This window comes from Doryrhamphus excisus, linkage group LG13 (assembly GCF_037039965.1).
Source record: "Doryrhamphus excisus strain RoL-2023G ecotype Guam linkage group LG13, RoL_Dexc_Guam_v1.1, whole genome shotgun sequence".
Taxonomy (NCBI): domain Eukaryota; kingdom Metazoa; phylum Chordata; class Actinopteri; order Syngnathiformes; family Syngnathidae; genus Doryrhamphus; species Doryrhamphus excisus.
The window spans coordinates 12,602,072-12,629,768 of NC_136369.1; the positions used below are offsets into that span (position 1 = coordinate 12,602,072).

Sequence of the window (27,697 nt, forward strand, 5' to 3'; positions counted from 1 at the left end):
TGTGTGTGCAATGGCCGTATTTAAAATTTACGTACAATGAGTAACCTTCACGTTCTTCTTCTTCCTCCTTGCTGTCCTGTATGCTTTTTCCATTCAAATCGACAAGCTCTTATCAAATGTACTCCTGCCACCTTGTGGCCATTATTATAGCTTAAAACTGCTGGAAAACTGACATCAAGTGTGTCTATAAATACCCTTCTCTGGTGCTATCACAAAAAAATACACTAAGGCTGAAGGTAAAACATGGTTTGAGACGTTCCAAAATAGAGGTTTTGATTTTTTGAACTTTACTTAACAATGCAGCCTCCCACATACAAATGAATACAAGTATGTATCCCCCCCAATGTGCAATGGCTAAAAGTGAATGTATGTAGCGTAATTAGGCTCTACAGAATGGTTGAGGTGGCATGGATAGAATGTCCAAGAAGGGTTGATATGCAGTTTATGGATACCTTAGCTCGTGGATTAAGGTTGCCGATGGCATCTGCTTTAAAGTCCTTCTTGTTCTTTCTGCACAGCACGGCTGTGATGATGAGTATAATGAGTGTCACCACGGCGATGGGCGCCAACACTGCGGCGATGATCCAAAGGTTATTGGGAGGGTTCTTGACCACGGCTGAGGAATAAAAAACATGATCATCACTTCATTACATTTCATTGCACCTGTCGTGTTTTTAATTAAAAATCCCTTTAGTGACGAAGTGAGCCAAATTCCAGGTTATGCAATATTTTCATCAACCTTGTCATTGGTCATATCTGTATGGCTTGATTTACTTGTTTTATTATTATTATCAATCCATTCATTTTCTATATTGCTTATCCTCACGAGAGGGCGAGAGGCGGGGTACACCCTGGACTGGTGGCCAGCCAATCACAGGGCACATATAGACAAACAACCATTCACACTCACATTCATACCTATGGACAATTTGGAGTCGCCAATTAGCCTAGCATGTTTTTGGAATGTGCACCGGAGTACCCGGAGAAAAGCCTTGATCTCCTAGCTAAGTGGCCTGTGCACTAACCACTCGTCCACCGTGCAGCCCCTTATTATTATGTTTATTTTATTAAATAAAATACATCAATAGGCTATTTTTTAGTAAATTAGTATGGGCCTGTGAGTCAGTAATGATTGAGCCCTCTCTGAATTCTACCTAGCAACAAGTGGCTGTGCAAATGTGACATGACCAACTTAAGCAATTACACTCATGACCAAAATTTTAAGACCTGTTGAAAAATGACCAGAAACAACAGATCTTAAGGATCTTAAGATCTTAAGGTGCCAAGCCAAAAACTGGCAAAAATGTGAATTTAGTGTCATTTTGTGTCTGGTATCCAAACTGTCATGATCTCTTTATGGCAAGGTTGGCAAGGTTTTCAGTCTTTGAACGCGGCCCAATTGTTGAGCTGCACAAGCAAAATTAATGTTGAGTTTTTTGCGGCAACAATCTAACGTATGAGTGAGAGGATGCTGCAAGCTCTTAACTCCCTCGACTCTCTCGCTCTTGCACTCTTCACGAAACAGCAAGCGGCTCTGCAGCCTGAGCAAACTCAAGTCCTGCCGGGAGCATTTGAGTGAGAGATTAGAGAGCACAAAGCTTCTAGCAAGCTCTTCTTTCTAAACCCGCCATGTTTACAGGGTTTGTCACTCTTTCAACGTCTACTTGTCAAACATAAAAGCATGCAGGTGCTTACGTTCTGCTTGCAGCTGAACAAAGTAGCCCAAGGTGAGTGCCATCGTCTGAGAATCCACCGTGTTGAGGACCTTGGCAGCTGACGTGCCCGCTAAAGGAATGCCATTGTGCTGCACATAGTACGTCATCTCTGCTGGGTTCTTCAATCCTGACACCCTTTTCATACTCACCATCTGACCAGAAAAACAGACATAGTAGTATTGGTGGTAGTGGTTAGGTTTAGGGTTAAGTAGGTTTGTCAATAATTGATGAGATTATCTTCTCTCAATGTCTGCAATTATCACAGATTCTTGTCCTGCTGGACGACTCTGCCTCCTTCATACCTGCACAGTGTAGCTGCCGACAGCAGTCGCACGTCTGAATCGAGTACCTTGCTGGCCTGCCAAAACAAACAACTCTGCAAGTCGCTGCTCCATCAGACTGGCAAAGCTTTGGTACAGTCCCTCCAGGCTGTCGTTATCCACATCCTGGATTACTGTGAAGGGGGGGGGGACGCAGCAGAGAGCCCCAGAGGGTTGTTAGAAGGTATGACAAGATACATGTGTGTTTATATGCAAATGATGTGCATTTGAATGGGTTTCATTTCAACATCCACCGAGGCTGAAGACTATAAAAGTCATACTGACTACACTCCCTTCTTGATCAATAATAACCCCATGGAGCTTAACGTTGTTTCAATTTATTCAGGGTCAAAAGGTCATATTTCTGACTGTACGTCTTGTTAAGTGTCACTATATGTTTTTATCATGGAAAAGACCTTGAACAGAATTGGTCTCACAAGCCAAGCAGTCTCGTTAGCAATGTAAGATACTGTAGCTTTTTAGTCTTTTTAGATTATCTTATACAGCATTCTTACCACTTTTCAATTGATCTTAAATTCAGGACAGTTATTAGTATCAACATTTCAAATTTGTGTCTTCATATTTTTTTTCCGTTATGCAGGTCAATAAAACGAAGCCCCTGCCCCAAATGTCCACCGGATACATAAAATACAAGGTAAAATAAAGAATAATATAATGTCTCCTGAATATTTTTACCTGTGATAACCCAAAAGTCTCTGGTGGCAATAGAGGTGTTCAGGTTGTGATATTCCAAAGCTGAAAAGAGAACAAAATTATGATCTAACTTCTTCCACTTAAACCAAAGTATCAAGTTCAGTTTCATCATCATTAAATACACAAACTTTAAATACACAACTGAACATAAAATGAAGTTTTTAAATGAAACTTTTTATTATTAAGGGAGAAAAAAATCCAAACCTACATGTTCCTGCGTGAAAAATTGATTGCCCCCCCTCCCATTAAAAATAACTTAACTGACATTAGTTGAGATCTATCACACTGGAAAAGGTTACAAAGTCATTTCTTAAGCTTTGGGACTCCAGCAAACCACGGTGAGAGCCATTATCCACAAATGGTGAAAACATGGAACAGTGGTGAACCTTCCCAGGACCAAAATTACCTCAAGAGCACAACAACGACTCATCCGAGAAGTCACAAACGATCCCACAACAACATTCAAAGAACTGCAGGCCTCACTTGCCTTGCCTCAAGGTTAGTGTTCATGTCTCCACCATAAGAAAGACACTGGGCAAAAAACTGTCTGCATGGCAGGGTTCCAAGATGAAAACCACCACTGAATAAAAAGAGCTTTAAGGCTCGTCTCAATTTTGCTAGAAAACATCTTCATGATCCCCAAGACCTTTGGGAAAATACTCTGTGGTCTGGCGAGGCAAAATATGAACTTTTTCACACCATATCTGGTGTAAAAAGTAAAGCTGTTTTTGTTTTTTGCTGCATGTCAGACAAACACAGCCGCATGGAAACCTCTGGTCCACGTTGCTGTGTTCCTTTCTACATCTATTTCCTGCCTGATTAAGCTGCTGCGCTGGAGGCTGCTGCAGTGTTTGTGGGACTGCTGCATCACTGGTCTATGAAAGCAGACTCATATGTACACTCAGGCATGACGGCAGGTACGCCACAGGAATGGTGGCTGGGGAAAAGGGATTCAGCAATGTAAACATGACTGTAGAGCTCTAGGAAATCATTTTGATATCAAACATTTTGAACCAAAAATGGCACTGAAGGAAGACCGTATCTTAAATGACACAAGTTACCACATAAAGGACAAGAATAATAGAAAATGGATGGATAGTGAACAAATCTATGCCCCCCATAGTTTTGAGCTTGAACAACATTAGCAGACATCTTATCATGACCCACACCTAACCAATCGAGAGGCCAAACTTAATTTAACGTAAATGATTCCAGACTGTCCACCCTCGGCCATCTCTGTGTGGAGTTTGCATGTTCTCCCTGTGCATGCGTGGGTTTTCTCCGGGAACTCCGGCTTCCTCCCACTTTATTCACAGTGTCTTTAAATGCATCTTTTGAATACCTTATGTGTGTATTTTAGTTCAGTTAACTTAATTAATTTTAACTTTAATTAATTGAACTTAATTAATTGCCCAAGTTAATTTAGGCAAAAATCCTTACAATTTGCTTCATTATACATCGTTTTCACTAATAATAGTCTGTATTCAACCTCGAAACAGCATGATTTATTAATTTATATATTTTCGATGAACCATGATTGAGTGAAGCCACAAAATTCGACACCCCGAAGAGGCGAGGGACAACTGGATCAGAGGACTGTGATACTCATCTCCATCCATTGGATCTGCTAGATCGCTGCATCATTTTGCCCAAATGCAATTATACTTTAAAAAAAATGAAAATTATTGCCTACATTTACAGCTTTAGCTGAATTTGCAACAAAATCTAATGGGGACTTACTGTGTATTGATTTTTGTTTTGCATAATCCTTCCAAATACCTACATACCTGACAGCAGAAATGGTGTTCAGCAAAGGTAACAGTATCATTGCTGCTCGTAAAGCTGCAAATGTGCTTGCATACACATCAGAGAAAGGTTATCTGTAGATCACAGCAACGTCAGCGAATGTTTAATGATTTTTTAATCCGATTTGGTGATGCAACGTATGCAGTTTTTATTACTAATTGCTTTTGTGTCCATCTATTTCAATGGAAGGCTACAAACAAGAGCTTGGAGGTCTCACTTTCAGCCAGCAACATTTCTCTCCATAACTCCCAAATGTAACAAGCAAGTTACAAAAGGCTCTCGTAAATGCTGGGGTGGAAGATTGATTATTTGGACTCAAAATAGGTAACAACCCCTCTTGTGTTCTACTTGAGAGAAAGTGAGGAGCAGAGTGGGAGCCGTCCAACCCACATAACACATTGGAAAGTCAGCGGCGTTACGAACAGGCACTGCAGGGCAGTGGTGTTTCCATGCTGTCTGAGCCATGCGCAACTGTGGTGGGAGAATCCCCCCGCTGTTAATTATTTTCCAGCACAAATTGACTTGGAGGTGAGGAGGGAGTCACACCTACACACCTACAAACACCAGTGACGTCGCTGGAGGACAGAGTGAAAACAAACATTCCTCATTTTCAAGTCTGATTTCATCGTGTTTGATTTTTACTCTCTGTTCTTAAACTTTTCAGCCTTCTAGTTTTCTTTACTGAGAGACGACTTTAGTCCCTAATGTAATTTTAATGAGTGCTTAATTTAATGCTCATTATCATCTTTATGCTTGATGTAAATAAACTGGCTATATGTCAATAGCTGTGTCTCAGTGATGCTAGGAGCATCTGCCAAAGTGATTATGACATCCCAGAATGCAATGAATACAACATGTCCCATTCAAAAGCCTCTTGTAAACCGACTTAAATTAATGCTGCATTTAATACTACTGGAAAATCAACAAACCACATTTTTGGCACAAATACTGTACCTTCATGCATAGTTGATACTATTTCTATTCAGAGAATTTTGTGTTTAATTGCTATAGTTTGTACAGTCATCCCTTGCCACTTTGCAGGTCAAATTTTGTATCTTCATGTTTTTTTCAAAAATATATAAATACATACATGTATATAATACATTTTGTTTCATGTTTGAATATGACCTATAATCACTGAAAACATATTCATATTTAAGAAAATTCAATTTATTTTTTGCCTAAATTAAGCATTTTCAAGCATTCGAAGACATTGATATGTAGTATTCTGCACTGGTCACTAGGTGTCAGTAATGTTACTGTAATATTCAGTGAGACACACAAGAACCAGACTTGATCATCAGAACAACAGCTTTTCAATGAAAACAGGGTGTATTGCCCCAACTTCACAAGCAGGGCCTACCCCCCCCTACACGCGGAACACACGCGATGCGTAGGATCCCACGAGGCAAAGGCACAAAGGATGTGCACTGCGGACGTGAGGAATAGCGAATCAGCCTCAGGCAGGAGAGAAACACAATAGACAAGTCATCTGACACTGCACTCTAGGCCATAATGATTGACAGCACATGGTTGAAATCGAGAATAAAACGTCAGAAATCACCTATGCAGCTGTAAGTCCCGTAATGCAGTTTTGATTTTTTTTCTTTTAATTTGGTAATTTTGCACTATAAATAATTTATTGAATGTTTTGTTTTCCGTGTATTGATGTATAACATCAACAACATCTAATTAAATACACCCCAAACTAAACCTCCTTATAATTATCTGATTTCCTTTTTTTTTTTTTAAGGAATGCAGCACAAGTTCCCCATAATAATCCATTACAAGCACCATCACACTGAAGTAAAGCTAACTGACTGGTGCAAAGCCAACCATCTGTCTGAATGTCGACTAAAGGAATGAGATGGTTGTGGACTGCACATACGTAGATGCCTTTCTATCATGAAACTAACTGCATCTTCCTTCTGGGTACATAAATTTAAAGTAACGTGGCTTTTAATTAAGCCTGTGAATCTCGTAGTTGGCTCAAAGCAGACATGCATTCTGGATGAGAACAGACTGCACACCAGGTCTCTGCGGGAATGCTGTTTAGGCTCCTGCTGATTGTTTGTCATCCTTACTTTTTTTCTTTTTTTAAGTATGAACTAAGGCATAGAATATGCCCTTGGCTTGCAGATGAAAAACTGTACAGTTGTTAATTTGTGTTTTAATAACCATAACACAGCAAGGTCGCAAAAAGGTTGTGTAGGATGTGCACTAATGTGATTAGTCAGTGTATCTACAACAACAACAAAAATAGCCAGCATGCTTGGAATGAAATGTTGTAGCTCGAAGTCTGTTGAATTACATCTGACAAACGGATGTATTTCAGGGGCCAAATTGTGACTTACGCTCAGCGACGATAAGCGGCGGGTAGAAGAGAAAGTAGCCCACCAGCTCAGCGGACAGCTGACCAAGGAGGTTTGACGCAGTGGTGCCATTAAGAAAGACAGTCCCATTCTTCACACTGTAAACCAATGACACAGCAGGAGAGCTTGCAGCTTGGGAAACACTCAGCATCTGGACTCGGGATGAAGAAGAAGAAGAATAAAATACACTGGAGGTCAACAGAAAAAGCACTGAAAATAGGGATGCTCCGATCAGGGTTTTATGCTGCTGATCCCGATACCGATCATGGACTGAAAGATCAGGACTTGTATGATCAGGACTGAAATTGGACAATACCAATCACATTAATTAATTATACATTTTTCAATTCATTTATATATATTATATTTCGATATATTTATGAGTGCTATTGGGGTGCTGAATAAAGGGGAAAAGTCAGGACAAGTTGCCTTGAATACTAAAGATTCCAAAAAATAGGTAATTACTAATAAAATGTATAATTAATTAGTGGGGGACGTGGGAACATGATTTTCATGGGACACAGAATTCCTGGCTGCACCCCTCCTGCTAGCTATATGTCATGAAAAAATTAACCATAAAATCACTTTAATTTAGACAAAAACATATTTCGATCGGAGCACCCCTAAAAACTATTTGAATGGAATAAATATGAAATCCCTGCTTGGTTGAATTTAATGAAAGTTAGTTTCCTCACTTGTACAGACAGTTTGCTGTTGTCACTGAGCACTTTGGCCTGTGCTTCTGAAAAAACCTTCTCCAGCCTTTGTTCCATCATTTGGGAAAACTGACAGGATCGCGGATCATCGGCTACACCCACAAACTGCAGAACTAGAACAAGAAACCCAAAAAAGGCTCAAGTATAAGTTCGATTTTTTAAGTCTGTGATTAATACTTATATTCTGACTTTCTGTGCAGTATAGTTTCTGCCTTTGTCATATAAAAATAATTATTGGTTTGGATGGCAAAAAAAGAAGCAAGGATTCAAGGAAACACAATATTTTTCTCTCCACATCAGCCAAAGAAGCATGGTGAAAATAGTCTTAGGCAAATCTGAAGATTTATTTTTCTTCTTATTTCCTTCCTGACCTGTTTTCAGCTGGAATCCAAGAGCTGGGTTTGATCTCCACACTCCGACGGGAATGGGCAGCGCTGTCACCATGGGAAGGTACTGTCGCAAGTCTGCAATCAGCTTATCTCGACCGTAAGCATCCAAGCCCGAAAGCACAACGGAGGGGATGTAAACCATTTCTCTCCCAGTCACGTGATAAGCCACCGTCATGTTGGGGGACCCAAATACGGTCTCTACCTAAAAAAAAAAACAGACAAATGACAACTGAAAATACAACAAAAACGTGAAAAATATCCACACTGTAATACTGCCAAGTAGTCCAAGATATTCAATATTAGGTCTTTACACGCTAACTGCTCTGAAACTTGGCAATATATTGAGCTTTCATGACAAAATATAATGTTTTCAGCACAACATCTTTGTGGAATTAGTTTTGTGTAGTTTTGATCCCCTTCCTCATGCAACAACATTTAGACATGTCTGGGTCCAGCACTGGACAGCTCCAGTCACTGGGTGTCATGGTGGCCAGGAGTTGAAACTATGCTAACTGCACTGAAAACATTTCTTTCCCTTGGGGGGTCATGGATCAGAAAATCCACTGACATGTAAACACATTTGTTAGACCGCAGGATTACTGTACAGGTGTGTCTTGGGTTGTGGATGAATGGTACAACAATGACAATCATGATATCATTACTGTATCTCTGTGCATTTGGCCTATAGCGGTCGTGGGGTTATGCTATGGGCAGACATAGTGATGGACTGCGAACACAGGGTTGATGTATACAGTATTTGAGGCAAATGATGGTCACACCAGGCACTGACTGGTTTTCGGATCCCAAGGACACTCCACTTTTGAGTGGCCTTTTATTGTAGCCAACCAGTCATGGTCATTAGCATCTTGATATACCTCATGTATTAGGTGGATGAATTATAATTGCTTACTTACACAAATGTTGACAAATTTGTGACCAATATTTGACAGAGCTCTGGCTTTTGCGTACATACAACAAGCTCTTTGAGGTTAGCAAACACAAAAGTGTTTATATTTTTGTTGAGTGTATTAACCATGGTTACAGAAAAAATAAAATGTCTCTTTCGCCCAAAGGTTTGTACACCTCTGCATCCGAGATTCCCCAGGACTCACTTTGGAAACATTTCCAGTTTCTAAAAATAATGTCAATATATACAATATCTACACATCTGCTTGAAACTCCTTTAATAGTTTGAAACCGTCATCATCATCATCACATCTGCATTCACTCTCTTTGCACCTATAATGTTTAATTAAACACACAGGCAATTGCCCTTGCCGAGCAGTTCTCTTCCCATTGGATGAGAGAGCAGTGCTTCTAAAAGGAGCCCAAGGAGCCCCATGCTGAAATGGGTGACAGTGGTGCAATGAAGCAAGAAGACGTTCCGCGAGACAAGACACTGGAGAGCTCTGACCTTCACATATTGGCAGGACTAATATACTGGATACATATATCTACACATTATGAGGAATCACATTGAGAAATTACAGGCTTTAAAGAGGACCTTGTGCTTTTTCCACTTTTCTGACCTATAAATGTAGTTAGAATGTTGTATTATCCTGTTGAACCATGCCAAAGTTTCAGATAATGAGGTTTGCACAGTTGGAAGTGAGTTTGGGATGGGTCAAAATGCCTGGTTTCACCCCTCTGTGAGGTGGGCCATGGGTGGAATACATTAAAACAGAACCAGAACCACAAAATCCAAAGAAATACAACTGAATGCAAATTCTAGAAGAACCAGAAAACTTTGTGAGTTGGTTATCATGTGTAGCTGCTCTACAGGAGTCCACAACGCAATACATAGGGCCAAAAAATGAGCATGATAGTTCCCTTTAAGTATTAGTTTAACAATATGCTTATTATTCTAGTTGTTGTTCGTAGAGGTAACACATGACTGTAAGTATGATGCATTGCTGCCAACAACCACAACGATAAACATCATTTGTGCGCTGCCAATGAGAAAACATGAGATCTGATGGATCTGGAGTCCTCATTTTCAACTGCACCTCGTTTATATGACATCACCCCGCACTGCCTTCTGGGACACAATCACTCAACCTCATTTCTATATTAGTCTTCAGCTCTTGTCACGTAGCCTACATGAGGGTCCTTCATGCTGACTTCAAGTTAAGGCATCTCCAAATGTGTGTCAAGGGAAACATTGAAAACTGTTGACAACTCCATATAAAAGTATAAGGGTGAAAAGCTCACAAGCAGTTCATTGCAAGAAGGTGGATGCTCGGCATGGCATGCTAGCAGACAGTGGTGAGAAAAAGTGTTTGCCCCTATCCTGTTTTCTTATTTTTTTGCATTATTTGTCACACCTAAAATGGCTTTTCCACCTCCAAGGCACCAAAAGCAATTTGACACTGTGAGGACATTTACCTCCTGATGCAACTGGGGGTTCAGTATCTTGCATCTTGCCCAAGGATACTTCGACGTGATCGAACCCACAACCACTCTCCCAACTGAGTCATGCCAACCCCACTTAAATGTTTCAGGTCATCAAATAAATGTAAATATTAGTCACTGACAACACAACTGAACATTTTAAATTTAAATGTTAATTTTTTTATTATTTTTAACTTTTTATTATGAAGGGAGGGAAAAAAATCAGCATGGCCCTGTGTGAAAAAGTGACATTTTTGGTAGGTGTGTGTCTCATTACATCTGGTGTAAAAACAATGCTGCATTGCAGAAAAACACACTATAATAAAAGTAAAATATGGTGGTGGTCTGGGGCTGTTTTTCTGCTTCAGGACCTGAAAGACTTGCTGTGATAAATGAAAGCATGAATTCTGCTGTCTACCAAAACAATCCTGAAGATTTGTGAAACCAACTTGGGTTCTGCAGCAGGACAATGATCCAAAACACGCCAACAAGTCCACCTCTGAATGGCTGAAGAAAAATAAAATAAAGCCTAGTCGAAGTCCTAAAGTGAATCACGTGCTTCATGCTGGAAAACCCTTCAATGTGGCTGAATGACAACAATTCTCCAAGGATAAATGGGACAGAATTCCTCCACTGTACCTTTGGAGACTTAAGTTATCACAATGCTTGATTGCAGTTGTTTCTGCTAAGGGTGGCCCAACCAGTTATTAAGTCAATCCGACTTACTGTCTGTGGCCAAACTTTGGGGTATATCAACAGCACAACCATTTTAGAGCATTTATCAAAAAAAAATTAGCGCAGGTAACACAGTAGGCGTGCATGTTTTGAGACGTTTTCACCCTTTTGTGTGCAGCAGTTCACCTTATAATAATTGATTGGATTTGTAGACACCCAAAGCGCTTTACACTGCAGTCCAATTCACCCCACAGTCAATGGTTAAATAAAGCAGAATAATAATCATTTCACCTGTGCTTGGGCTGAACTATCATTCAAAGCTTTCCTCAGGCCTTGACTGAGTCCTCTGCGTAGATTCTGCCTCTGGATGCTGTCCAGCCTGTTCCTTCTCACGTAGATGGACACAACTATAAGACACAGTGCAAAAAAATGGCAGGGTTCAACATAGGACACAAAGCATAGCATTAAAGCATTCCCATGGCTCCTATTTACCTGTTCTCACCCACATTCTCTCAGTGATGTTGCATTGCTGAGGTGGAGCTTCAGTGGTGGTGGTAAAAGGGGAGACAAAGACAGTTGTGGTCCCTCTCGGAGGGCTTGTCCTAAGAACGGGTGGTGGGAATAGGCGCCTAGTAATTGGAGTCCTGATGGTCGTGGTGGTGGATGTTTTCCTGGTGGTCACAGTGGGTAACTGCGAAGGCGCTGAACTATTGGGTTTTCTTGTTGTGGTGCTTGAAGTCGCGATGGTGGTGGTTGTGAGCGTCAGGGAGGCTGTTGTGGTGTCCTGTTGAGCAGTCAGCGGTGATACCTGAGATGTGCTCTCAGTGGGACCAGGAGGAGGAATCATTGCGGTGGATTGAGAAGGGGTGAGTTTGGCCTCTTTGGGGACAGCGGGCCCAGACACTCTGGATGTCACGGGTGTTAACTTATTTGTTCCGGCTGCTGTAAGAAGACAAACATTACTGTCACTTCCTGTGAGGGATCAGGCATGTTTTGATATGTCCTCAATTTAGATTCTCCTCTTTCCTCAATCAAATTGAACCGTTCACAATGGATGAAAGGAATCACAAGCGGTTCAGCTAAACTTCAACATGTGCACGTGCACAGTTGTCCATTCTCTAAATTTGGGTGTTCCATCTGCTTCTGTGTATTTGGATTACCGCTTGGCCAATAAAAGCCAGAACCTGTCTCTTGTGACTCAGAGGCATTAAAAAAAAAGGCTCAGGTTGGATAGTGCTCTACTTTATGTGTGGTGCCATTACTTTTTGTGCCAAAGCTGAAAATAGGTCCTAATATCTCACTGCACGCAGTATGCTGCCCATCAGCGACTGGAGTTGCCACTGCTAGTGCAAGTGCTGCTTTTTTGAGATTGGCTCATAAACCACCACTCACCATAAGTCTTGTTTCCACCAAGCATTATGATTAAATTCAGTTTGGGTCTGTTGTAAAAGGTGCAAAAGTATGCAAACTAAACTGTTACACTATGATCTGCTATCATGGCACTAAATTGTCAACACTTGAATGGAATCGATGTTAATTTGATTCATTGTGATGGAGGTCAGATAGAGATAACATACATTTAGGCAGCGACCCTATCGTCTCTCCTAGTCTGTCATTTAAAATAATGGCAAGGTCAGCCGTGACCCCCTGCCACCAGTAAATCCCCGGGTTAGATGTCCTTTAAGGACACCAGAGGCAGCAGCGGTTTGCTGCACACAGTGACGTTGGTCAAGGAAACATACGATACTTATTTTGGTTAGCAGCCAATTCCTTGTGTCCTCTTGATGTTAAAAATAAATACTACTTTATATAGCTGTTTCCCACAATTTAACACATGGGTATTAATTTCAAGATTACTGCTGCATCATAGCTTGTTGCAAAATGGCCATACTTGGACATTGTCCAATGATGAATCAATTAGGCGTGCTTTGGGTTTATTGCTCTTTTTACTGCTTGTGATGATGATGGCAGGGAGACAGTTGTGATTTGTGTTGTCTAAATGACATCTGGTGCTTGGACATCCACTGCACTGCTGTTTTCTTTCTGAGGAACTCAGAGACCTTTAGAGTGAAAGTTTGATAGCCAACAAAAAGGGTGATAGAGACAACAAAAAGTAGATTGAGACGATGATGAAAAAACTTACACGAATTCCCCAGTTGGGTCCTGTTGCCCCAGATGGAGAACGATGAAGATGCTGTCTCCGAGCCTCGGCTGGAACTGTGTGAAGGCCATTGTGTGGTGTTTTCACTGGAGAGAGGTGTGGAGGTGTGACTGTGATCAAGGCTCTCTGGGTGTTTGACAGTCCCCGCCATGACAGTTAAGACAGACGAAAAGGCAGCCTGGCCCGATAGACCTTCCCCTTCTGATACTGTGCTGCCTTCTGAACGGAAGACCCGCTGTTCCAGTGACTGGTCAACCGGTGGATGAGCAGGAGCAGCCGGGACCGCTAGGTCGCTTAAGGAGGAGCCGGAGGCATCGTAGGTGTTCTTTTCTATCAGTGGAACAAAGAGAAGACACAGGGTTAACATTACCTTTACATACAAAAATAGTTGGTGGAAATACAACCACATGATATTTTATCTTTGATCAAATACAGCAATGGACTCATCTTTAATCGGACCTGCTTGTGTTTGGTTGAATACTGAAGTTGTGATTCACATTAGAGTAATCATCATGAAGCCGCAGGAGACTGGCCGGTGTGGAGTCGTGTCTTTATTCTATTCCTGGTCCCATTCCCTGCTTTTATGCCCAGCCAACTCCGTCAACGGGTTTCATCCATTTCCTCCTTATGTTGAAGTACATCCAGACAACACTTACATGTAACTCCTCCTTCACGGCACTCGATGGGAGCTGAAGGAGAACTTGAAATGTTTAGAGTTGTATCTGGCCTGTTGTCAAGCACAGTCATTTTGGTTCATGCATATCCAATGCCTTCGATTGTTACATTACAACTATAATAGGAGAACATCACTAAAAGCTACAGCTCACCAGCTCTCAATGTACCTTTAAATGTCACCATTATCCCAGAGAAGTGCTCTAATGCCTTTGCTCGTTTGGGAACATCCACAGCCCCTTCATGCCGGATGATCCCACTTATTTCCCGTCCTTTATGAACTGACTAACGCGGTCAAATGTGATTATTACTATTATACAGTCTTAATCTATTATTCAAAGCTGATTATGTAAAGAATACGTTAACACAAATGGATTAGATAGAACCCAGCAGGTAGCAAAGCATGTGTGACCTGTTTCAATGCCAACATAAGGTCAAAAAAATGATCTAGTTGGAAGAAAAACTAAAGGGACATTCAACATTTCCGCCTCCTACTTAGTCAATACAAATCGGGATGCCAACCCTCGCTGAGGTGTTGGCTTCCTCTGGTTAGCCACCTGCTCAGACAGGGGAGCATATGGGAGAATTTTTTAAACAATGGACTAGAGAAGGTGATTTCATAAATGAAGTTTTGGCCAGCAACAGAAGAAAGACAACATGGGCCTGACAAGAAAGGATAGTGGAGTCAGAAAAAGTCAAAAGAAACAAGGATTGGAGGACTTGACTATAAGATGACCCTCAATATAAGACAATATCAAAAAAAGAAAAAAGAAATATGTTTTCAATAGCCGTGAAATAACAACATATTTCTTAGCTGTTTAATGTTTGTTCATTAATTGTACGTCATAACCTCCAGTAGTGCTTGCTAACTTGCTGATAACCTTTTTTTAAGATAATAACGCCTTTTTTAAATGAGATAAGATAAGATAAGCCTTTATTAGTCCCACAAGGGGAAATTTTACAGAGGGTCTCTGTGCCATCTCTCCAGATCACTGGTACATGTGAGTGACAAGAAGAAAAGCTCTGATGCGTTTAGGGAATATATCTCTACTTTTCAGAGTTGTGTGTTATATTCAGGTTAATACTGCAGTCTGAAGAATAAGACATATACTGTATTAATAATAGGTATCACACTCAAATAATTTGATTTACAGGCCAAATTTAGTATTGCACAATTTGGAATTTTAACATTTCTTGACAAAAGTTGTACACAAACTCATCTGGGACATCATGAAAGACCTCAGTGTGTCATCAGAAATTGCCACGAAACTGTATGAGCGCTCAATTCAACAAACATCAATGCAAACTAACAGTCTGACCTGGAAGAGAAAAATTCAATGTTTATAATTTCCAATGGGATTTTTTTTTTCATCCAAAGAACTGTGACTCTTGATCAAGTCAAATATTGCATTAAGCAAGGTTATGCAGTCCTAAACCACACCCGTAACAACACTGACCCCAACAGTAGATATTAGGGATACTCCACCAATCAGTAGCGGAGGATTTCCGTAAAAAAAAAACATGTGATCGGCATATCCCTGTAAACATCTTTCAAAACCGTACATGTCTGCTGTGTCATGTGGGGTTGCCGACAAGCCCACAAGGGATGTACTTTATTCCGTATTGCCAAAAGAATCAAAACTACTCTGTAAAACAACAAGCAATGCAGTTAGTTTGGAGCCAAGGGGAAGGGGAAATGAATATCATGTTCATGGGGTACACTGTACTAATGTTTATTAATTTAAATATTATTTATTTATATTTATTTATTAGTTACATTTATTTATTAGTGTATTTATTAATATCTACTTCACTTGGAATTTTTTGTTATATGTAACTTTTGAATTCAGACTTTATGCCTTTTATATAATGACAAACGAGCACAAAATATGTATAATACTGTTGTTGCAGTTTGCAATGATGTTCATATATAATGCTTTGTCTAATAATGTGGTTTGTTTATTTACAGCACTGTCAACTACGGCCCCAACCATAAACATCCCAACAATATGTTTGAACACATTAGATTTTCTACTTCCCAGGTTGATATATTTAAAAAAATGGATCCAGCCATGAAGTTTCTCTCAGAAGCTTACACAAATGCTCTGTATTTATTCCCTGGGGATGCAGTACTATGTTTGAGTTAGCAGCATTCCAACATGACACTGCTTGCTCCATTATACACTACCTCTCCTTTTGCTCTCAGCTGTTTTTGTGCTCTTGAGTGCATAAAATGGTAAACAAGAAGAAAGTATATTTCCAAAGTGAGGAGAATACAACCCTGGGAGCGGAGAAACACATTTAAGAAGCAGGATCGCTTGCTTCTTCTGATGAGGTGCCAAGGGCCTCCCTCTGCTTTGGACACACATGCTGGATACGAATGCTCTCAGCTCGTCTTGTCCAACTCAAAGTGTGGATACAAGGTAGAGAGACATTTGGAAGGTTGATTGTGTACAGAATGATGCCCACTGCTGAGGTGACACACACACACACACATTACAGTGCTTTCTATTTTCTTCAGAGGTTGCATAGATGGGACATGCATCAACAGTCTAGAGAACACCAGCAACATGTAACTTCTGCTGTCAGGTAGAGATGTGGACTACAGAGATGGTTAGCTTCCTACTTTTTCATCTAAAGTACACTAATGGAATCCATCAAGATTCTAGTGAACATCCAAAAGAAACAAAGATAAAAAAAAAAAGGGCTCTGTCACATGGTGATCATGCTGGCTTGATAATCTGACATTAGAGGAAATAAGAGGTTGAGGTTGAGTCCAGAAAAAACTCATCCAAGCATGCCTTCATGGACCTTGCTTTGAGTACTGGATACAGAAAAGGACCTTCCCACAAAGTTAGAAGCATATAACTGTCCAAAAGATCTTGGTCAGATACATCAATCCAGATTGATGGAGATATCGTGTGTGTGTGTGTTCCATGACTGTAATCCATATTGTGTATATTCCCCTGCAGGCAAGAGAAGGTCATTATTCAGGCATGTTATCACTTTAAAAGGTAACAGGGGACACATTCTCACTCAATCCTCACATGAAAGATCATATATCTGCTGGCTCAAACGCTTTGAGAGGAAAAAAGAGAAACAGATGCCACCAGCTATTGATTTTTTGGGCTCGATGTGCGAATTTAGATAGATGCAATTTCTCTAAATGGAGCACAATCTGTACAAAGCAAACTCTGCTGGGAAAAGTTTGTTTAGCATTACTTTATAGGTCAAGGAACCATGTTAGGTAACATAAACTTTAGCGGAACAAAACACCAATCAGCAAATAGAGGTAATGATAATCAATATGGATAATCAAATAATAATCAATAATAATCTAATAACCAAATTAATTGGAATATATATTTATAAAAATAATCAAATTAAATTTTTATTTAATTAAATCACTTAATATCCTGGCCGTGGTCTAGAAAATATAATAACTGCCGGGGTCTCTAAATAGCACCAGTTCAGTAAGCATTGGCATCAACAGCTGTGGCTGTAGGTAACATCCTGTTAAGTTCCTGCGCTATAAAATAAATTGGCAAGAAATAACATTTTAATAGAGTGTTTGTTGCTGAACATATACAGTATATATTAACTGTACATTCGTCCCTCGTTTTGAATCGTGTTGAATTGATTCCTAAAGCAACCCCGATAAGCAAATTTCAATATTCAATAATAACCAAGCATCAAAACCTGTCTAAATATGTTATCTAACATTATTAGAGCCCTGTAGACATGAAATAACAGCCTTATAGTCACCTTTACATACCACATTACACAGGCTACAGGATCACTACTAAGAGACGGTCGTCGCTAGCATAGCAAGATGCTCAGCTAACTAGTTAGCCACTTCAAAATACTTATTCTAAACTTTAGACAGGATTGGAGAAAGTAAGAAGCCAAAAACTTACCACTTCCACACAGAATGAGATATTTATATATATTTCACTTTGTCATGTTGGACATGCAGTGTGAAGTTAATGTAATATAATGTCATGTCTCATCAATGTAACATTATTGAAGCCTAGTGACTATAATACTACATCCTGTATAACTTGTCGCATCTCCGCTTGGGCATATCTATGTTCTCCCACATTCTAAAAACATTCATGTTATGATAATTTTTGACTCTATATTGTCCATAGGTATGGGAATGATTGTTTGTCTATATGTGCCCTGTTATTAGTGGTGACCAGTCCAGGGTGTACCCCGCCTCTTACTCGGAGTGAGCTGGGATAGACTCCAGCATACCCCCCCAACCCTAGTGAGTGTCAGTGAACATTGAGTGTGAGGAAATTATCGAACTGAGATGTTGTGAGCGACACGACTGTCATGCTTCTTTCTGCCAACATGCAGTACACTTTATTGTAGTGTGTGTGTCTGTGTGTGTCTGTGTGTGTGTGCATGCACAATATAACCAAATTCACTTTGCATAAAAAAATAACACTGCATCAAATAGTTTTGCATTGTTTTGTTACTTTCATGGTCATGGAGCATATTAATTCACATTGTTAAATGAAGGTCTTTTAAAAGAAGGACGGTGTAATGAGCCAAAAGCAGCAAAAAAAAGTTGTTCATCTGCATTCTGCTTGTGTAACATTAAAAAAGGTCCAAAAAGTCCTTGGAGTTAAACTTGACTAGTGCAGTTCAAAAGAATTGGGTGAATGTTACTTGGGATCCACTCATCATTAGAAATTAATATGGTGGGAAAAAAGGAAGAGCCATTAAAAGCAGCAGAAAGATGGGATGTCCTAAGCCCTGAGACATCAGTGGCAATACTTCATATATTCTGTAACAGCTGACATGGGGGGGGGGGTGAAGGTAATGACCAGTTGGTTCCAACAGCCTTCCGTTGCACTTATGTGTATTGTAAAAATGGAAATCTAATGTCTCTTTTGTTTTATCTGACAGTGGACAATTATTAGAAATTTGAAGAAAATCTAGTAGCGGTATTTCATTGTGACTCTTCTTGTCCCGGTGCAGTGTGCTTAATGTGCGTGCAGAGAGGAGGGAGTGACTGTATTAAAACTCATGGCCGTCTGCTGCGTGCATGATGTGAGAGCAGATAACTGCATGCTGCGACTTTGATGGATCCGTCAGTTGACATGCTGGATGTGAAATGGGTCAAGGGAGGGCACCAGCTCATGAGATTACGTACAAGGTGAGCATGAATATTTTCTTATGAGTTATGCATTTGCGCGACATAGCTAATACCCTCAGGGGTACGTTAACATTAATGGGATTTTTTAAAAATAGAGTATATTTACATTACAACTATTATTAAACCGATCCCCAATCACAAGGCCCTGAAAAAGCTGCAGGTCAGTAGATGGCGATGTCATTTGCAAGCAGAGTTTGGGGGAAGGCTGAGAGTGTATTATTGCCCATAAGGAAGCCCGCTCCTCTGTGACATCACAAAGGAACACTTTTGTAACGCCCTCTGAAACAGAGTTTTGAGCCATCCCTAACTTTTTCAGGGATCACTTCCAAATGTCCAAACCTCATTATCTGAAACTTTGGCATCATTTAACACGGGAATACAACATTCTAACTACATTCTCACATTCAAAGTCAGTCGTTATTTGAAAAGGAGATGTATTTTCTTTAGTAAGGATCATAGCTATTTGTTTCTCAGCCAAAGCTATCCCAACAGTTTCCTGGTTTGAAGCTGTGGTGTATTCTCTCTCCACAAACACACACTGGAAGCACATGAATGGACATTTGCATTGACCACAATGTCACATGTGCTATTTTTATTTGAGGACAAGGCTACAAGTCTCTTCATGGGGTGACACAAGCAGGTGATATCAAAGTGTGGTCATCTGCCGCGACAGAATGAGCTCAAAGGCAAGCGGACGAATTGAGAATGTTCTGCTATGACTGTGTGAGAGAGCAATTACATGTCCCTTACTCTCTGACTCTCTAATTAGGCCCTTAGAGACATTTCAGAGGAAGTCAGAGCTTCTCCCATCAACTGACACTTTTTATTAGTATGTATAGGCAGTATGTCCGCATATACTACACTGTGGTACTGTATATACTTTTGTCCCGAGGTGAGTTAGGTGAATCCCTTCTAAAAGGGAGCATCAGACTGGTAAGTCAAGGCCAAGGAGGTTTAAGAGAAGCGGACAATGAGGGATAAGAAGGTGAGAAAAGCCTGTTAAGATTCCTGTGAAAGCTTACTGAAGTCTACCCTTCGCTTGAGCACAGGAATACTGACGACGATGTCAATGCTCTTTAATCTGAGCTCTGGGCAAAGCTGAAAGCCATAAACAAATCAAAACATGATTGACTAGTAATGTTAAGAAAGTTAATTGATAAAATAACAGAGGTTTGTGCAATATCCAAGTAGTATCAGGTCAAGAGGTGTTTATTTAGTAACTTCTTTTCAAAGTTGCACTGGGGCCAAGTGGGACAGGGACTTAAATGTGACACATACTGACTCTGTATCTTTGTTAAATTGTTTTGCAGATAAAACGCGAATTATGTTGCTGCCGTTTAAATTATTTGTGTCAACACTTGAAATAGGGGCGGCACGGAGGTCTAGTGGTTAGCGCGCAGACCTCACAGCCAGGAGACCAGGGTTCAATTCCACCCTCGGCTATCTCTGTGTGGAGTTTGCATGTTCTCCCCGTGCATGCGTGGGTTTCCTCCCACATTCCAAAAACATGCTAGGTTAATTGGCGACTCCAAATTGTCCATAGGTATGAATGTGAGTGTGAATGGTTGTTTGTCTATATGTGCCCTGTGATTGGCTGGCGACCAGTCCAGAGTGTACCCCGCCTCTCGCCCAAAGACAGCTGGGATAGGCTCCAGCAGCACCCCCCCGCGACCCTCGTGAGAAAAGCGGTAGAAAATGAATGAATGAATGAATGAATGAACACTTGAAATAGCTGAAAACAAACAAACAGCAATGAAAGCGTATGTGGAAAATAATGCTTCTTACATCAAATCAATCTGTAATACATTCTTTATCTGCCCTTTATTCGGCAAAGGCGCTCCATAGCCAAGCTATGATGGTGTCTGCTCGCTGTTTTTTTTCTAGATTTCACACACTATTTCTGGGCTGCTAGAAGCCCCAGACCTCGCCATACTTCCCCGCCCTCCACGGAGCATCGCTGGGCATGCTTCCAGGTAGAACAATTTTTTTCTGGCCATTTTTTGCCAGGGTGCTGCTCTGTACTGTAGGTCAAATCTCTGTCTGGGCATCTCTGTGTGGAATTTGCATGTTCTGCATGGGTTTACCTTAGGTACTCTGGTTTCCTCCCACATTCCAAACACATGTTAGGTTAATTGGTGAATCCAATGAATGTGAGTGTGAATGGTTGCTTGTCTATATGTGCCCTATGATTGGTTGGCGACCAGTCCAGGGTTTACCCAAAATCAGCTGGGATAGGCTCCAGCATCCGTAGTGAGGACAAGTGGCATATAATAATCCACATTTGAACAATTTCCACATGTGAGAGCAGCACATGTATGCAACATTTCCCTCTGGTGTCACATGACTACGCTTACCCCCGTCTGAGCCCATGATGAAGAAAAACCGGATGTGACGCCAAGTGAAACCCAGCAATCCAGTGGTAGATGATGATGATAATTAATAATTCTATTAATTCTATTAATTCTGCATTGATAGAATGAATCATAATACTGTATACGGCGAGACAACGTATGATATTTGGGTCAATACTATCGATAATGAATTCGGTCAAACCCTTGGCACCATGAAGTCAAATGTCCAAATATAACTAATTTAAATCCCTAGCTGATGATACACATGATAAAATAGAGTATCACATCAAACTGCACTTCCTGGCCCTGCTTGTGCGCCTCACCACAGAGATCACATGTTCAGTCTTGATGTTCTGCAGCTGGAGCAAAACGAGATCTCCACAGGTTCTACAGAATGACAGAATGATGGATGAGCTCTTCCGAGGAAAGCCTCGTCAACATGGAGGCAGCACACTGCACACCCGAGCACCACTGCAGGTTGTGGTGTGACGCTCGTGGACAACCCGCTATTATGGCTTCCAATGAGATCAAAAATAGGAAGGAAAATGTCTTTATGTGTAAAGTATTTAGCACTCTCCATATTATTCTTCAATGATTATTATGACTATTAGGATATACTATATGATATGTTGAAAGTTGTGAAAAATATATAGTGCAATACCTACGGACAGTATCACTTTTCAATTGTGTGTCCATCAGTTGTTTTCAATAGATGACGAATTTTACTTAACAGTGGGACTTTGGTTAGCGTCATTAATCCTATGCCTGTAGACTCTAACCAAATCATTTTTTTTCCTATAAAAAACATGAACACATTTTAATAGTTTTGTTTATAGTTGTTATTGTTTTGCAATTATAGTTTTACATGCGGAAAACAATTCAAAATCCATATAAATGACAAATGAAACTTTTACCTTCACTGAAAAGAAAAAAAGCCCTGACTCCATTCATTCATCCATATTCTATGCGGCTCATCCTCATTAGGGTTGCAAGGGGGTATGCTGGAGCCTATCCCATCTGACTTCAAGTAAGGGAAAGGGTACTGTTCGAAGTCACGACTCAAGTGGTAGAAGCAATCTAATAGGCTGCTAACTCTTGTGTGCTACTGTACCTTTTCTGCTCTAAACCTGAAATTTCCCTTGGTGTGACTAACTAAGGCGATTTAAGTTACCATCCATTCATTTTCTGAACACGTTTTATGATGGCAACACTTAGAGTGTGGAACAAATGAAAGCACTTTACAACAGGGATGTCAAACTCATACCATGGAGGGCCGAGACACTACGGGTTATCTTTCCAGCTGGTCACTAAAGCAGGTGATGTTAATGATTAAACCTCCTTTGGTTTGAAGGAAGGAGCTTGTCAATTCAATCACCTGCTGGAGAACCTGGTTGGAAAGAAAACCTGCAGTACTCCTCGACCCAGGTGCTTTACATTATTTCCTATAGGAACAAAAACAAAAGTCAACCGACTTCACAGAATGGATTATGTTCATCTTTACAGTTTTGATACTAAAATTACTTTTTCTTCATTTGCATGCATCGTAACTCCGCTCTGAATTCTCACGCAGTGGGCATTAAAAAAAGATTGTGATGAAGTGTTTCTTTCATCATGCATTTACTGTGTAATCAACAAGCAAAAACGCCACGCTTGCTGCCAGAGCACAACTCCTTTCCGGACAATCGAATGGCACGTTGTAGAAACAAATATAAAATTGGAAAAGCAAAGCAGAGGGCCTAAAGCAACTAAGAAAAACTGAAAGAATTGATAGTAAAAACTCTTACACACATACAGTACATACTATATAGCTGAATAGCAAACCATGAATCTATGAAACTGATTGTACAAATTTAAGCCCCACACATTTCAGGTCCACTCTCTCCACAGAGAGATGCACAAACAGAGAATTGAACCCAGGTCTTCCAGATCGCCTGAGTGTGTGGCCTACATGCTAACCACTCCTCCACCATGCGGCCTAGCATTTAGTGTCATCCTTTACTTATATAGTGTAACACAAGCCTCAATATTTGATGCAGCTTCTCAAAGACAATTAATGAAGAACAAATGAGATCCTTCATTAATTAAAGAAGAAATTAGATTATTTAAGTGTTTTGAAAGGGGATAACTTGTTGTGCAAGTGTTTGGGTGAAAGCACCTACTATGTCCTAAGGTTAAATTTAATTAAAAAACCTATCGGTGCTCAATGTCATAAATCTTTTATTTCACCCACAGTAGCAACCGTGGTGCTGCAGGTGTATTTCACAGCCTAGCTGGCTTAACAATGTTAAACAGAAAGGCATCCCTTCAGGATGTTCTTTTCTGAAAGTCAGGCAAACATGGCCTCCATATTGCAGAACGTGGCAAGTCAAAATGGAGCACTGGTGGAGGGATCACTCTCAGATGGGCAAAACCATTCATTCATGCAAAAAGATCCATTCATTTCGGTCATTTCGTTAGTCTGTGATCTCCCCCTGTGCATAGACCCGGTCAGACGTGTCGAGTCAGTCCATTCACTCATGTTCAGGTTCGTTCCGACTCAACAGTGCAACAACACATGATGAGTAGTGGTGTGTCGGTCATGAACAAACGGGTCAAAAGAACTAGTTCTTTTTTGTGAACGGACTGAAGAAGGGCATCGACAGTTTGGTCAATCTCTCGGTTTCTGTCTTTCAGTCAGCTAACCCCAACCACTCACAGAGCGAGGCGTAATGATAGGATAAGACAGGCAAGCACGCAGATAGTCCCGCCCTGCATAAGGAATGGTGAACTGACTCTCCAGCCAATCAAAAAAAAGCATTTGAAACTGAACAGACTGAAAGGGTATTTTAGGGGCGATGACCTTGTTCATTCGGTTCACAAAAAAGAACTATTTCTTTTGATCCGTTCGTTCATGACCGACACACCACTATCTCAGGTGTTATATGATCAAGAAAGAAGTCTCTCTTACTTAAAAATGACAAAGTAACTGATTGTGTCATACATACACAAAAAGGACAGCTGCCAAATCAATTTAGAGCCAATCAGATCAACAAGTACAACACTAAACTACAGTGGAACGTGTAAGAATGAGCACAACGCATTTTTAGAACACTGTTCCCATTTATAGAGCATTACAAACAATTTGTTCAGATAGAAAATAATAGAAAAAGAAATCAGTTGCAGTGTCAAGCTGTCCCCATCATAAAAGCCAAGTAGTGCACTCCATTTTAACCTAATTGCTTTAAGAACTTATAAGTTCTCACAGAATAGAAACTGCATGTCCTTGCAGTGGCGGGTGCTGCAAATGAGTAATTATAAATCCAACGCATGTAGTCAGGGTACAGCATTTATTCCCTCTCGTCACAAAGTAATGGGGAGTGGCGATCTGAGACAAACATCACACCCACACATTGAAATCATGTAAAACAGTCTAATACATCCTGAGTCTGCTATGGACATCCTAACAACACACTACTGATAGATGACAGGAATCAAACCCTTGCCTCTTGCTCTATACTGTCGCATGCAAAAACAATTTGTTTGTGAGCGTACAACACAGCATCTCCCCAGGGAGCGGTGGAGAAACACATTCGCCTGGGATGAACCGGTCCTCTGGGAGAGAGCAGGCTCATTTGAACAGAGACGAGGTAATGACAGAATACTAAAGCAAAGGCATGAATCAAACAAATGCTACACGCTAGGAGAGTGATGCAAAAGAGGACACCTGAGGGTAATTTAGGGTAACTTATTTTACATGCGAGTGCACCTCGGGGGAAAGCTCAGTCGATACTGTCTGTGTGATGGCCTCCACCAAGGAGGAGAGCTTTTCAGGATAATGTGAACAAAATCAATTTTTACCACTTCAAGCCAGAAATGTTTAATTATTCCTTTTTTATTACTTTTTGTATTTTCCCCTTATTCTCTCAGTGAATAATACGGTCATTCCTGGCATGTTCTTAGACCCCTACTCAATATGTATAGTACGTCCAAAAGTCTCAATTTTGACTATGTCAAGGTAGAGATGTTTAAATTATGATATACTTTATACATCTGTTCAATACAACATTGTTTTTTTCTTTATTTTCCCAGTGTCTTGTGCATCTGTTCGCAATTTTTCCTTGCCCCCAGCATCCCCAGAGAACTTTTATCTCAATTGTTTCCTACATTAACTAACATCAAACATTGGGAAATCACTGTCTCAACCTCACGCACAAGTTTGGCCTGCATCCCCACTGGAGAAGTGACATTCCACGTCAGAAAACCACGTCACTGAGGCGTCTGCCCTCAACCGCCACCCAAAACACAATACACCGGACGCTTATGCTCAATATTTCCAAAAATGCATGATCAATATTTCCAAAAATTCCATCATGTACCATAATTTCACCACATCAATACCTAGCTATTAGCAAACACAGAAGATAAACCTTGCACTGCGCCTGATGTTGTGCTACTGGCAGATTTTCCAAAAACTGCTTTTAGTTTATTTAAAGGTCAAATCTCTTGCTACATTGTGGTTTGGACGTCACTCCCTCACTCTGTTGCGGTTAGATGTTATATTCAGGGCACAAGGCATCAGTAACGTTACATTGATGAAACATTACATATAATACATTACCACAAATGTACAAGAAAGCCAGACAGTTGCTAAGTCTGATGCAATTGAGAGGGTGGTGTTGTCGGCACAAAATAAGAACATTTGATCTAAAAAATTCTGCTGTTCAATTGAAAGTATTTTTAAGTTGCTGCTGACATTTAAAATCTTCCTCTTGAACCAGGTACTCCCTTATATTTGTTACAGGTATTTGAACAGATTTATATTTGACTTATATGACTTACATTTATAGTACTTGTGAAAGTGGCTCCATATGGCTCTCCATATTATCCAATATAGTCAGAGAAAGTTGTGAAATTAGTGAAAAGTACAAAAAAAAGTGTTTAAATATTCAAGCTGAAGTACTTTGTGGGAAATCCTGAGAAAGCCTAATAAGTCATTAATAACAAGTGATGAACTCTCCTTTTAATGCTCCCTGACTTTGTGACGCTTCACTGACACTGATGCAGCAAATGGGCTCCTCCACTTTCGACGTCTGCACACGATTCCTACAAGCCAGAAAATTCCCAAATACTGCAACTGACAGTGGGTCAAAATACTCCTCAGTCAAACATTAGGGACTAAAAACGTTAATGCTGAAGGTATTTGCTTATAATAAAGTAAATATTTCCACTGGATCGCTTACTTTGGCCTGGAATTGTGGTGGACCACCAGGACTCTTCTCATCCTGTATTGTATTGGTTACTAGCATTATAATATCTTTACCACATCATCCTCATTACTTGTACACAAATATAGTGGGAAATTGGTTTCCTCTACATCAACTTTAAATGAAATAGATATTATGGTATTTCCCCATCCTGCTAAACACATTACATTATCTTATCCAAGCAAACAATCCAATTAAGTAACACAAAAAGAATTCAGTACTAGTTTTTACATAACAATGCAAGAATTCTTTGTTAGTTGTGGTCGTGACAATACCAAAAACAGGTCAGGTCACATACCAAACAAAGTCCCATTCATTGTAATCTCTAATTAAAACTGCCAAAGCTACATTTATTGTAAAATAGGTTACACAGTGAGGAAACAACAAACAGCAATCATTTCAGAGCCAAAGCTGCGAATCATTTACATAAAAAAGAATTAGGGATTGGGAAAAAATCCAACAAAAATTTAGCAGCGACACTCAGCAGTGACTATTACAGTAATCCTTCAGCAAACACACAAATGGCAGTCGACCCTCACCCAGGCTAAAACTCAACTCTGAACTCCCAATGTCTTCCTGAACTTCCTGTCTCCCGCCACTCTGCTCCACAACACATTTATAACAACACACACGAGCAGTTACCCCGATGGAGTAGAGAAAAGGAGAAGGCAAGAGGAAAACAAACTATTTGAATCAAAACTACCAATGGTGTCATCCTTTTTCACACGACACCAGCACTGCTGTCAGTTACCGCGAAGAATAGTAGTTAGAGAGATGAAGCTGCCACTGCTGTATACCATAATAAAGTAGTATTATTATAATGAAATCTATTAGTTTTTGTGTCTATAGAAATGAGCAAATATACAGGTAATTGCATACATTCAAATTATGCATTAGGCGCCTCTCTGCAGGTAGCCTCTGCAGGTGGGCAATTAAACATCATCCTCCAATGAAATTAGGAAATACAGTAAAAATGATATTTTTCTGAATTGCACTTTAGGTTTC

At 40.3% G+C, this 27,697-nt stretch overlaps 1 protein-coding gene across 2 annotated transcripts in view; it reads right to left on the bottom strand.

Annotated features, from left to right (window-relative positions):
• The window catches only part of kiaa1549lb (KIAA1549-like b), a 45,552-nt gene that overhangs the window by 12,721 nt on the left and 5,134 nt on the right, over positions 1-27,697 (bottom strand). For both annotated transcript variants that reach the window (XM_058089428.2, XM_058089427.2), the window contains exons 2-11: positions 13,242-13,589; positions 11,591-12,040; positions 11,390-11,505; positions 8,015-8,234; positions 7,623-7,756; positions 6,910-7,078; positions 2,732-2,791; positions 2,018-2,169; positions 1,696-1,867; positions 453-616 (exon numbers count right to left, since the gene is read on the bottom strand). In XM_058089428.2, coding sequence (XP_057945411.2) covers positions 453-616; positions 1,696-1,867; positions 2,018-2,169; positions 2,732-2,791; positions 6,910-7,078; positions 7,623-7,756; positions 8,015-8,234; positions 11,390-11,505; positions 11,591-12,040; positions 13,242-13,589 — 1,985 coding nt within the window. The remainder of the gene's footprint in view (positions 1-452; positions 617-1,695; positions 1,868-2,017; positions 2,170-2,731; positions 2,792-6,909; positions 7,079-7,622; positions 7,757-8,014; positions 8,235-11,389; positions 11,506-11,590; positions 12,041-13,241; positions 13,590-27,697) is intronic.